The 13,790-nt window shown below is 46.0% G+C and overlaps 1 protein-coding gene across 1 annotated transcript in view; it reads right to left on the bottom strand.

The window, feature by feature from the left end:
- The window catches only part of LOC144128121 (cell adhesion molecule Dscam1-like), a 252,505-nt gene that overhangs the window by 14,222 nt on the left and 224,493 nt on the right, over window positions 1–13,790 (bottom strand). The window contains exons 18-22 of the mRNA XM_077661207.1: window positions 9,843–9,913; window positions 9,382–9,622; window positions 6,400–6,492; window positions 4,251–4,472; window positions 2,801–3,106 (exon numbers count right to left, since the gene is read on the bottom strand). Coding sequence (XP_077517333.1) covers window positions 2,801–3,106; window positions 4,251–4,472; window positions 6,400–6,492; window positions 9,382–9,622; window positions 9,843–9,913 — 933 coding nt within the window. The remainder of the gene's footprint in view (window positions 1–2,800; window positions 3,107–4,250; window positions 4,473–6,399; window positions 6,493–9,381; window positions 9,623–9,842; window positions 9,914–13,790) is intronic.

Below are 13,790 nucleotides of genomic sequence, written 5' to 3'. Positions count from 1 at the left end.
ACGAAGTGATATATTGGCTCAGGTTCGGCACCAAAACGGCACAATGGGGAAACCGTCAGGCCAGATCTGGGAAGGTAGAAATTTAGAAGGGGAGCCCGGCAACGAAAACGCGTGAAAGAGACCTCCTGTCTGCGCGAGCGCAGTCTGCGCGATCGCCACTCTTTGCCCGAGTTAAGAATGAACATGAGTTAGGTCTACCTTCTCCGACAGTGCTCACTTCTTTTTTTAGTGAGCTTAAGTTTACGCAAGAGCCGTGTGTTTGGAAAGGTACGCTCGGCTCATTACGTGTGTTTTTATCGTTAATCGCAGGCTATGCGCTTCCTCTTTCATAAGCAGCCTGAATAGCGACACACTGAACGCAGAGGTGCAAGAACCCCAGCTGCACAGGTAACCTGCACAATATCGGAAATGTATTGGAAAGGCTGGTCCAACATGAGATCAGAGTGAAACCTGCCATTTCCAATATGAGGCAGATTACGTGTGCTGATTGGGTACTGCCATAGTCGTGATCACTGAGTTCTTAGTGCTTTCGCACAAGTGATCTCCTAACAGGGAAAATGTCCGTTTCTGGCGAAACATGTGCTGTTAGTCACGTGATGCGGAAAATATTGGGAAATGAACGAGAAGTTGAATGAGGCTGGCGACCTTGGCCAACCGAGAGAAATGGAATAACTATTGCCACGACTTTGTTTCGAACCCGTGGCGTCGCGAACAGATCACCATTGCTGGCCACTGTATGAGAGCACTATCCTATCGCAGCAGCCAATCACGCCTCGTGTTAAACTGTAACACACTCTCGCGCTGTGCATTGCAGGTCGTCGTCTTCGTCAAGTTCCATTTGTGCTCAAATCCCGAAAGAAAAGGAAACGCCCTTGCAAGTAAGCGTTCAGGTGCGTGGCCTTAGCGTCCGCCTGCGAAAACCTGCTTTCTCGCAATACTCCTTGGTATTGCAACGCTAAACCACCGGCAATTTTACTTTTAAATGAATCCCTTTTCTAGAGTACGATCACTGCACACAGACCTCTACCAACGGCTTCCCTACAGTTCCGCTAACTACTGAGCACCGAATATTTCACGGTGCGCAAAAAAATTTTTATTTACTCAGCAACTTTCAGAAAAGAAAAGGCGTCATTGAAAGGAAGAAAATACATTTTTAACAGAAATACTTTCTTGAATTACCAATTCATTCGTGCACAACTAAAATCTTCGTCATTGCCACGGTTACTGGACCGGAAATTCTTAATTCCCTAAGTTTTATATAATTCATAACAGTGTCTCAAGGCTCTCAATTCCTGCTGCAACGCAAAAAAATTCTAGTCTTCTTCGTCTACAAATGTGTTCCTGCAAATCTATATCGTGGTGCCCTCTTCGAATTTGCAGTACGTCTCTCGTATTCTCCTTTGTCCTGGTTTCTGCACGTATTAATGAGAAGTCCATTCCTAGTTAACCAATAGCCAAGACTGATCATGAAGGATTTTTACCACTCTATTTGTTCGTATACCATATTTTCTTCGTCGTAATACAGCGCCAACAGTTAGCGTGGTTTAAACCTTTCTTATGCTTCAAGCATTTGCTTGATAATCACACTGCGGTCAATGATCACGCCATGCATAAAAGATTTTTCAGCGCCTGAAGACAGTTGGTCTGCCGAAGTTTTGGATTACTTTACGGGGGAAATTGCGTGAACTACTTGGTGGCTGCTGCCCCTAAAAAAAGAAAAAAGACAAAGGATACAGTTGTAAAGCTCTTTGTCCTGCTTTATTTTCCACACTGCGGCCTTTAATTCATAGTTCTTGCAAACCAGCGCAACGGCTCGAAGCCAAACAGAAAGAGACAAAACACAGCGCTGAACTAACAACAGAATAGTTTTATTCAGGGCATCATGCTGTGGTTAAATACACGCTGGTATCGCAGAATAACGGAAAAACAGAGAAAAACAAGAAAAAAAATAAGATGATGTTTTATCGCACAATTTGAAAATAATAGTAAAACGAGCTGGAGTAGATGTTGTTTTCAGCCACTGTAAAATTGAGGACCTTATGTGCGCGTGTAAATCGGCCAAAGAAAACACGTCGCGATGTTCCTGTGTGCACGGAGAAGCATGAGAAGAGATATGTTCAGTGCCAAGACAACTTGGTATATTCAATTCCTCTATCTTGTGGTCGGTCGAACGTTGGCCAAACTGGTCGGTGTTTAAATGGAAGAATTAAGGAGCACAACAATAATGTGAAGAATGCCGTCCGCCATATCGGGATTCACTGTCGTGATTGTTCATGCGGCCGAATGTTCAAGAGCAGTAAAATTGTAGCAAAAAGCAAAGACCAGCTCACCAGGGAGATAATTGAGGCATCAGAAATCATGAGGATAGGTATGCAATCCATAAGCACCCCTTCTGTTGCTATCTCGGAAAAAGATCACGGATACCTAATGTCATAGATTACGTGCTTCGGCAAAGCTTTCGCACAATCACGATGATAGGCTGTGAAACCATTTTGTTTTCTTGTTTTTCTCCGTTTTTCTATTATTCTGCGATACCAGCGTGTATTTAACCACTGCGTGGTGCCCTGAATAAACCTATTCTGTTGTTAGTTCAGCGCTGTGTTTTGTCTCTTTCTGTTAGGCTTCGAGCCGTTGCGCTGGTTTACAAGAACTATGTCTGACCAACTCGCCCACCAGTTCAGGTTGTACAGCTTTAATTCATGGCGTACCCAGACGCCAAATTTGGTACCTCTAACCCGCAAGAGGATACATAGTGACTACGCTGAGCGAAGGGGTAAAGTTTGGAAGGCAGAACACCTACCTCCGGAGAGCGTTAGTGTGGCGAAGACGTACTCAGCCTCTGTGGCCCCAGCATCGTTTTGCGCTGTAATCAACAGGTCGTACCACGTAGCCGGACTCAGGTCAGGGACGACAAGCACAAGAGGCTGCTGGCGCTCCGGTACCAGATGGGTGGCCAGTGTTGGAGACCACTCCTTGCGCGACTGCGGCTTATGCAGAATGGCGAAGGAAGTGATTGGGCAGCCGCCGTTCTTCCAGGCGCCCAACTGAAGTGTGACTGAGGTCACATTGCACACCAGAAGGTCGCGGTCATCCGGAGCCAGAGGTGCTGTGGGTGTTGAAGTTGACGCTTTATCTCGCGGATAAAAAAGACTAATTTTCTTTTAATTTATCAGCAGATCTTTAAGAAGGGTTTTATTGCACTCCACTTAATTTACCACTGCAGAAACACAAGCCTGTGGTAAAGTGATTTATTGCCACCCGTGCACATCGACCGTAGCAAAGCGAAAACACCCCCGCACATGTGCGTGTCCAATCTGTCGTCATCTTATGTTCTCCGTGTCCTATCTTCTGGTATGTTACGTGGTCTTGCGCAAGCTGCTCAAATCCACATGACCTGGTAAAAAATAAGCTATATGCACATCCTGGTGTAAAAGTATTCCTGCAACACGCTTTGAATGGTCAGGATTCGGGCTAATGGGTCGTCAACGTGAGGATCCATAGCGCACAAAATTCAAGGGACACAACGCGAGCGCTGAACTTCCACTGAACGATCCTTATTTGGCGCTGACAGCCTTATAAAGATCACGTATGGTACAGGGATAGACTACTAACGACGATTATCTTGTCAAGGTCATGACCTGTGAAGGAATGAGATCAAAAAGCACAATAAAAACCACCAATCAGTGAACAAGTTTCACACTGTTGCCCGCTGCCTTGAATCTAAGAAAGCCAAGTGTTTTCTTGATAATGACACCAAAGGATCACTGACACAATTTTCCAGTCCCTCTTTTTCTATCGCTGCAGGTTCAATTTAGCGCTCGTGTTGTGTCCCTTGAATTTTGTGCGCTATGGATCCTCATGTTAAGACAATTTGCTTTTCAGTGCAATAATGGTGCACTGAACGTACCCCCTGATAACTAAAACCCTGTATGGTAAGAACAATAGTTTTCATCTTCAAACACTATACGTGCTTGGAGACGACAGGTGCTTTGCTATACGAATAAAAAGGAAGCAATGTGCCGAGAATACTTTTAGCCTAGGCTGTACTATGTCAACGCACGAGGCAACTAAGGATGTTGGCAGGGAAATAGATTGAAATATTTCTTTACCATGTTAATTTGAGTGGCCCGGTAATGGCAAATTTAGCTGTGAATTAAACCTTGAAGCCAACACCAAACAAAATCGAAAGTTTACAATTGCAAGCTTGGTGCTGTAAGGAAGCTGCTGCAGTACGAGTAACATGTACGCACCAGAGCCGTCAGTCTTAGCTACGAGAATGTTGCTGCGTGGTCCTCTGCCAGCTCCGTTAAAAGCGGCCACGTAGAAGGCGTACTTGTGGCCACACCGCAGGCCACGAAATGCGTAGGCCGACCGGTCTGCACCCGTCTGCACTTCGGGCCAGTCGTCCAGGTCTTCTGTGGATTCCACTTTGGACATCAATGGTGACTCGGCTTTATGGAACAGCACAAATCCTGCATGAGTTGCCGAAAGGATTGGCTCTACTTGGCGTTCAGTGTCAAAAGTTTTACGGGATCTTATATACGAACCTCAAGTTCTTATTTTCATCGCAAATCGCAAGACAAAGTTTCGAACAAAAGGTAAGAGCAGCCACAAAACACCGGGACATTTAGTTTACATACTGAGTTCTTTATCGAAAACATGATTACTGATTAAACGTTGATCAGTAAACAATGTTACTTGAGTACCGTTTCTGTCGATGTTCAGTGTGCGTTACTCTATTTAAGAGCTGCAGAATCATTCAAGTAGATGCATCTGCGGGCTCCAGTAAAAGTACTGAAAATTAAGTTTTAGCAACGGAACGAATACGTGACGTTACCTGCCGTGTTCCAAGAAAGCGGCATTTAAATAAATCATTTGTGGCAAGCGGACCGCAGGAACTAGGCACAATACTGCCTGCCCACCCTTGGGCTTAACAAAAAAGTTGCGTTCAAGATAAACGCTTGATAAGAAGATCTACGAAGAGCGTTCGAAAGTGTTTAAAAAATATTGTAGTCCACGGAGTGGTCGGAGTTAAGACTTTATTGAAACTCGTTAGACTTTGAAAAGGCCGACCTGGAATATGCAGGGAACAGGCATACGCCATTCTGATTGTACAATAGCAAAAAATCGAGATATGATAAGTTGTGTTCAAGACCTAATAGCAAGATAAAAATTAAACGAATAATTCGCGAGTATGAGATCAAATGAGGAGTGTTAGCAAGGTTATTTTTGCATGTCCTTTCGACAAATGTGGATAACAACATGTACATCACGAAACGACAATTCGTTTCGTACCAACCGCATCCTTCTGCGAGACTTGGTTCACCCGCCACGGCCCTCTGAAGGTCGCCTTCGACAATGTTTTCGAGAAACAAAGGTCGTCTGTACGAATCCCTCATACATAGCAGGCTTCAACCCGGCTAACAACGTTCTGCGTGCCGCATTGAGGCAATTCGTTTGCCGCCACTGCAAATCCTCTGCGCCACGCGGATGGGCCACAATTTTGTCAACAATGGCGATCCCAAGTAGCACCAGTCTCGGCACCCGCTCAGACGGTATATATGTAGCGGAACGCCAGAGTGGGGTGTAATCAGGCCGCCATGCCGGCCAAACGACTGCGCGCGCGGGAAAGCGTGGTCAACGTGATATGATGTCATGATTTGCTGACCTGAGGTGTTTAGGGATCACGTGATTTAGCCGCCATTTTGAAACCTGAGAGCAGACGGAGAAACGGACGCGAGCCAAGGATATGTAAGCGCTAACTCTCTTACAACTTCTTTATGCGGTGAATGATTATATCAGCCAAAAATATCATTGTAGTGTCGCTTTGTAATACAAGTGCGTTACGTCGTCTATATACTGTAATAAATTGCAAACAGTGAAGTAATTGAGGAAATTCATCTCGAAACTTTTGATCGCCAACGGGTGGATAGGTTTAGTCCATTCTAGCTCTTAGCACTTCCGGCGTTTCAGTTAACCGTAACCTATATATCTCAACTAATATGAGTTAAACGAGAAGCCAACGTATAAACAGGAAACCACAACTGCAAATAAGGCATCCGATATTGCGGAACTAAGCGTTATAAGGACTCCATCAAGACAAGAACAAGCAACGACTCGGCCCTTGAAATTATGAGGATACGAAAAATTTATACTAATACATATTGCTTGATAGGCCTCTATCTCAGGCCATCCGCTTCTAATGTTTGAAGCGAGATATTACGTTAGTTATTGGCAAAAGTTTTTTTTGTAGTTTTAATGCCCTAACTTTATTTGCAGAATACTTCATGAGGTATGTTGCTTTCACCGGGTATATTTGGCGCGCAGTATTAACGTGGACAGAAAGCTTACACATGCCTGACATCAGCCTCGCAGCGAGCAATACAAATGCTCACTCACCATTTACGGGCTGCTCCTTATCCACGTCCCAGCTCAAGTGGACAGAAGATGAAGTCGAGGAGACCAATGTCAGCCGCGGTGCAGCCGGAGCATCTGGCCACACATCACCGCAAACACAAGTTGAACAACAAAGAACATTTACTCTGCACATGTATCTTAATACTGGCGCGTTGAGTTACCTAAACGGTGTTCTGACATTAAGAGAGCAGATACTGAATGTACAGCGCTTATGAGCACTTCCAGCATATGAGTAAAATGTTTCAAACTACTCACTTATGACAACAGAAACGGCACTGATACAAAACACCGATACAGCAATATTCTCTTGTGCCGGGCACCATGCTTTATTGCTGCTAACGTCCCTGTATGAATGAGCTAGAAACAAAATGAAGAAACATTTGGGCGACGAGCGTCAGGAGCCCCAGCCAAGAAAGCGATTGGTACGGAGAAGAATAGTGGTTGCTGATCTTAAACCATTGTTGTAAGAGAGAAAATGGGACTTTATATGTGCTAAATTGCGTTAACTCTAGAAAACTTTAAACACTCTACAATCACCTAAACAGATCAATGAAGTGTTCCAAAATCGATAGCGAAACTGATTTTTTAGGAGACTGGAGCTGATTTGCGCCGCTCCTTATAGAAGAAAGACAATAACAGTTGTTTAAGTCACCGAAGAGAGAAGGCAGAAAGAGTGATTCTTGATGACAAAAAATTACACAGAAGAAAAAGAGAGAAGAATTTTATTTAGGAATTTATTTCACAGGAGTCGGTTGGTCGAGAGCCCTAGTCCAGGGTTCCGCTGGGGGCAGCTGACTTGCGGACTAGCTGGATGATCCAGGCTTGCTGATCCAGGTTGTCGCTGGTCAGGGCATCTCCCCACTGCTCGTGCGTCGGGTATGACGCTATTAGCTTTTTGTCCGTTTTGTCCTGGCATTCCGAAGATGTATGGTAGAGAATGGGGCTTGCTCCGCTACAAGGACAGTAGCTTGGGTACTGCGGGGGTCTGCTTGTGTTAAATGTGAACACTTCGATATGTGTTTGTATGTATTCTCCTCCTGTCAATGGCGTCTGAGGAGGACAGTTTTTGTGGCGGCGAGAAATGTCTCCTTTCTAGTCTAAGGTGCTCTAGCCTGACACCACGCGGTGTCAGGAGGGGGGTGCGGTAAGGATGGGGATCCATCCAGTCTTTGAGAGCTCGGGCTAGGTGATTCGCTCCCTCGTTTCCGCCTAGGCCTTCGCGACCAGGTGTCCTTGTTATTCCGTGTGAGTGTGAGAGTGTACTAATAATGTGTTCGCCCTTCCGTGGTGTTTTCCAGCAATATATTCCCTGCAGAGTTGCTAGGAGCCTGTCACTACGTGCGATGACTTGCCCTGTTGGTCTCGAGTCTTGATGCCGACGGCTGTTGCCAGTGATTCCGCTTCCGCAAGATTCTTGGCATATTGAAGCCTTTATAATTGGCCTCTTCTCGGTGTTGTCAGCAGCGATCGCGAACCTACCTGGCTCGGCACAGGCCCCGATGTCCACGTATACTGCTTCCGGGTCTTTAGATAGTTTTTTTCCAGTGCTTTGACTTTGGATCTCCTGATATCCTTCTGCCACTCGTGATGCATGTCTGTGGTTAACGGAATAATGGCGCAGATCAAGTGACAGCACAGCAGGAGAGTACAAACACACACTCTCCTGTACTCTCCTTCTGTGCTGTCACTTGATCTGCGCCATTATTCCTTTAGGCATGTCTGACCAACTTGCCCAGTCCTTTACGCTTCCTAATCGCATGTCTGTTGGTATCGCGTTTACCTAGATTTTCTCTCTTGTAGGTGTCGGAATTTGGGGCTTGCTCTTATTATTTCGTAGTGCCTGGGATATCCCCAGTCTCATGAGAATATGCCTACTCGCTTCAGTTGTGGTTAGGCGTTTTTTTTTACCCTCCAGAACTACCTCCCTGAGCTCCTCGAAGGTTTTGTGTACTCTGTGTGCCCAAAGATGTTCAGTCGATGCTTTTGGCGGGGATGATTAGGGCAGTTTTAGTGGCTCCCCTTATGATAGTATCAACGGCCCTTCTATCAACGATTGTAATCTTTTGATATGCGAGCCCGTAGGTAATCCTGCTTACGACTAAGGCTTGGACTAGGCGGAGGTTGTGTTCCTCCCTCATCCCTTTCAGAGGCCATGTTACCCTTTTAATTAATTCTTGATATTTGGTTGACCATGGCTTTGAGAGTTTTGATAGTATAATCTGCTCTAGGATCGCTTTGTAACCACAGCCCCCGAACTCTGAGCTTCTTGTTTTCCTGAATTTTTTGGTTTTCAAAGTAGAGTTCAATCTCTTCCCGGAACTTGTAATTTTTCCTGTGTAACCTGGCAAGTTAGGATTTCACCAGAGAGCATTGAAAACCGCTCTCTTCGGCAAATTCTTCGATCATGCCTATAGCTGCTTGCAGAGCTTCTTCCTTCTGTGCCAAGGATCGCTGTGCAGTTCATATATTGATGTCGTCCGCGTAGAAGGTGAAGCCGATATCTTCTCGGGTTAAGTGCTTTACACAGAATGTTCACTATATTTGAGTCAGCGCGAAGCACGGATGCTTTCTACGTAGAAAACGACGATGAGCGGGTAGTGCCGTGGGACGGGGCGCTCGCGCCCAGCCAGCCTGCTGCACATACACAATGCGCTTTACTGTGGGTATGTGCCATCGCTTCTATGGCAACAATAACAACGTGCACAATAGACGATTTTACTAGGCTCTGAATCTTCGGATTAATTCTTTCGCATTAAAACAAGATGCAGTATGGGGAAGGTGGCTCCCTACACTAGCCAATTGTTCAAGCCAACTGTGGTCTAGCAGTTGTGCATGTCAGTTCCACGTTGTCGGCTTGTGCGACAATATGATACTAGGCGCAAATGAAGGGAGACCTTTTAACTTTTTTATGAATTATATCGTAGGCAGAACGAAGGGATGATAGCAGAAAGTTTATTGACTCACCAATCTCCAGCGTTTGAGCAAAGACCTCCTCCGACGCTGGTCCGGCTCCTTTCCCGTTGAATGCTTGCACCACGACGCCATAACGCGTGTTTCGCCGCAGATCGGTCAGCTCGCACTGCTGCAGGAGCGACGAGGACGAGCTCTGCAGTGTCTTATACGCGAACGGTTCCTTCGCGTTACGAACGCGGTAGCCCACGTAGTAGCCCTGAACCAGTCCGTTAGACTCTTCCTCCAACGGCGGCTGGATGGAATAAAGGCGTGAAGAAAATCTAAAGATCTCAACTTGCAGTAATAATTTAATCTAAGTTTTAAATTCATTAGATAGAATAGAGATGAAACAAAGCAGGTCAAAGGGAGCTCTGCCCAAGGATTGGCTTTCCAAGTTAGCTCCTTTCTTAAACCTGTTGAATAAAAATTACTGATAGTTAAATCATATAGTCCCGGGTGAAACCCCAGCTCACCTTCCATGCGACGCGGAGGATACTAGAACCGGTTCCGGTCACTCTGATGTCCTGAGGTGCACCGCTTGGAGCTGCGTAGAGTGGACGCATCCCTTTTACTTGCTACCATTGGCTCAAAGAAATTATGATTATGCTTGCTATGATTAAAGAAACAAACAATTCTGAGGGAACTTAAGTATGCTTACGTGGAGGAATGCGAAAGCATGTGTCTTTGGGACAGCTTGTAGCCTCTGTTTGCTGCGCTTTTTCCTCAAAGGATGATTTCAGAACATTCGCGCCGTATTGTAATTAAATCCCCCTTTCAGCTTAAACACACGTTTCGATTTTCAAATTTGGCGGTTATTGCTGCTTTTCTGTCCACGTACTATATCCCCGTCCAGCCAATTCAGCCGCTCAACGACTTTTGCTTCTAAAAAATTAACTAAACACTCTTTGTCAATCAAGCTTCTTGTTCGGCTAATTATCGCTCAGCAAACACATTTCAATTCATTTAAAACTTTATTTTCACTTTGCCTATTTTTTCGCTATTTTGCCATCCACGGTTGTTTTCCCGTTCACTCGCTACATCGACGTCGGCGCTATTTCCACGGTTCTTCGACTTCTTTGGCTCTAATTAATTAACTAACAATCCTGTCGACATAATTCTTTTTGCTCATCATCCTCTATCGACTACAATCATTCGTTTGATCCTAACTGTTCTGAGAACGACACAACGGCTGCCGACACATTTTGCGGACAACCTCGTCGACATAGCCAAGTTGTGCTTTCGCATTAAAAATTCAAGCAAGTAGGAAAGCAACATACCAGTAGTAGTTCAAGATAATTTGGGCTTATGACACAAAATGACGCAGTTCTAACAATGGCTCTTCCAAATAACGTCCACATATGGGAGCTCGATCCCCACAAGTTAGCAAAAAAAATAATGTGGATTAGCTCAGCTACTCCAGGATATACAAAGCGAAAAATGCCGACGTTTACTGTGTTCATTGGCGTTGGCGTTGACAATGTTCTAGACGGCGATAGCTTTGAAGAAAGGAAGGGCGCGCAACTGGCCCCCTGTTATGCGGACGCCTCATTCGTGCTTTGATACATGTGGCGGTGGTGAGAGAGAGAAGTGTCCTGAATTCATTAGCGCTGACAGCAATGTAGCTGACATGCAGCACTGCAGCAACAGCTAGGCCGCAGCGTGCATTTGGTGATCAACCTCTCGCGATCAACCATTAACTGCATGCCACCTCCCAGGGTGGCAGGGAGGGCGCGCTGCCTATCCAGTGTGCGGAACGCAATCAAATCAGGCTTTTGCATTTGGACACCAACGCGCCACGTACATGAAAGCGAGATTGAGGTCTCCACTGACCGGCTGTGGTGGCTTAGTGGTTAGGGCGGTCGGCTAGTGATCCGGAGTTCCCGGGTTCGAACCCGCCCGCGGCGGTTGCGTTTTTATGGAGGCAAAAAGCTAAGGCGCCCGTGTGATGTACGATGTCAGTGCACGTTAAATATACCCAGGTGGTCGAAATTAGTCCGGAGCCTTCCACTACGGCACCTCTTTATTCCTTTCTTCTTTCACTCCCTCCTTTATCCCTGCTCTTACGGCGCGGTTCAGGTGTCCAACGATATACGAGACAGATACTGCGCCAGCTGTAGTTTTTCGACAGTTGTAGCCAACATAATGCTGTGCGCGTGTGCTTTTATTGCTCCATCATGAACTAATCACGCGCACAACCTGGACACATTTCTTATTGAGTAAATAGTTTGTATATATTACTTCTCCCCCTATCCTCTCTTCCTGTCCCCTCACCTCTTTCCTTTCATTTCTCAATTCTGCCTGCTATCATTTATTTCCGCTGCTCAGCTCAGGTACTTCAGTATCGATGGCAGATGCTGGGGTAGCAAAAATCTTTTCCTTCCTTTTTACTATTACTTGAATAAAAAAACCAGTGCCACCACCACCACCACCAAACCGAATCCACGTCTGATCATTGCCGTGTTTGTTTGCAGCAATACCCACGATAAAATTGAAATTCGCTCCCTTCTGCCGCTCGCGTAGGGCTGTTGATACTACGAGCGCTAAAAGCCAGTTCTGTGAAAGCAATACGCATTCTTGCCTGCTCTGCTCCCGTCAGTACTCACTGGCCCACAGATACCAGAAGATGTGTAATTACACAGACTTAAAGGTTGGTACGCTAATAGAGCGCCATTACCGCTTACTGACAGGCCGAATAGCAGCACCTGTGTTGAGAATTCCAATCCCAGTTGGGTAGGGGCACTGCTCAACTCGTTGCGCTTGTCTTATCTCTGGAACGGTCATGAATAGTGGATTTTCTTACAGTGCATTCGACGTTATTTCAGTCGAATGATTCAATACAATGCATGGCAGAGTTTACAGTCCCGCGCATGTCGTATGTTGTTTCTTCTTACGTTGCCATGGCTGCATTTTTGAATGCTCAATTTGCAGTTGGGTAAAAGCTCTTGTCGCCGCTATCATTCATGCCATTGTGCAAATGAAATTAGTATTTTTGTACTAACAGCATGTTTTTTTTTCAGGTTGCGATGCCCACACGCTCCCGATATTCGTGAACATGTGGGGTGGCGAAACGAAGTTGTGGCCACATTTGCGAAGTCCTTACATCGTCTACTGCTGAATTAAGACAGCTTTGTCAAGACCATCCAAAAGCGTGATCTCTGAAAATTATGTACAAGGTATAGTTTGGCGAACCAGGCGCTGTGCTTCGTTCCACGCCCGATATTAAGCACGGGCAATGGGTTTGATTCTGTCTGCATTTCATTCACAAAATGCCCTGATGCGTAAGGTTGTTGTTGGCGCAACTATTTTCTGTTTGCCAACTACGTCCACTACCAACGCAACTCAGGGGCCTGCGGGAAAGCGGTGAAGAAAAAGACATCGCAGACATGCTGAGACCTTCGCGTAACATGTTGCGCGTACATACTTGGGGCCTTTTTTTTTTTACTTCCGTCGACTATTGCCGCCACCGGCAATAAAACATTGGTGTCTAGAGGACGTTGGCTTTCCGTACAACATTGCAGCTTTTGTTGTACAGACGCAAACACGCGCTTCACTGGTGGCTAACCAGCCGAACGTTGCTCCGCACGCCGGATTATCAGCCCAGGGGATGATGGCAACAGTGCGGTGTTGCGCAGCGCACGTGTTTGAGAGTGTTTCTCCCTCTCCTGCCCGCTCCTCGTAAAATATTGTATATTGTCGGACACATGAACCGCGCCGTAAGTGAAGGAATAAAAGAGGGAGTGAAAAGAGAAAGGAGCAGGGAGGTGCCACAGTGGAGGGCTCCGGAAAAATTTCGACCACCTGGGGACCTTTAACGTGCACTCACATCGCACAGAACACTTGCGCCTTAGCTCTTCGCCTCGATAAAAACGCAGACGCCGCGGTCGGGTTCGAACCCCGGCGGCTGCGTTTTTATACAGGTTACATTATGGAGGTTACATGGTTTTATGGAGGTTAAATGTAGGTCTTATGTAGGCCCATGGAGATTACAGACGCATTAAGAGAAGGGATGAAGCGGGTACAGAAGGAACATTGAAAGATGAAGTATAGTGGAGAGCGCTCTTAAAAAATTGTGGCTCCAATCCATGCTATGGAGGTGGTTGGACAGCGAAGCTATGCTGTTTGCATTCAATTTTTAGCGTGGTATTTTACGACAACGACAGGAAAACGCAACCCGTGTTCGAACCCCACCGCGGCGGCCGCATGTCGATGGAGGCGAAACGCAAAAGGCGCCCTTGTGGTGTGCGATATCAGTGTACGTTAAAGATGCCCAGGTTGTCTAAATCCTTCTGGAGACCTTCACTATAGCACCTCTTCCTTCCTTTCTTCTTTTACTCCCTCTATCTCTTCCGTTACGGCGCGGTTTGGGTGTCCACCTGTATATGTGTGACACTTTCTGGGCCGTTTCCTTTCCTCAAAACCAA

The sequence above is a fragment of the Amblyomma americanum genome, chromosome 4 (genome assembly GCF_052857255.1).
Source record: "Amblyomma americanum isolate KBUSLIRL-KWMA chromosome 4, ASM5285725v1, whole genome shotgun sequence".
Classification (NCBI taxonomy): domain Eukaryota; kingdom Metazoa; phylum Arthropoda; class Arachnida; order Ixodida; family Ixodidae; genus Amblyomma; species Amblyomma americanum.
The sequence above is the reverse complement of the archived record's forward strand: the minus strand, read 5'-3'. Positions and strand labels throughout refer to the sequence as shown.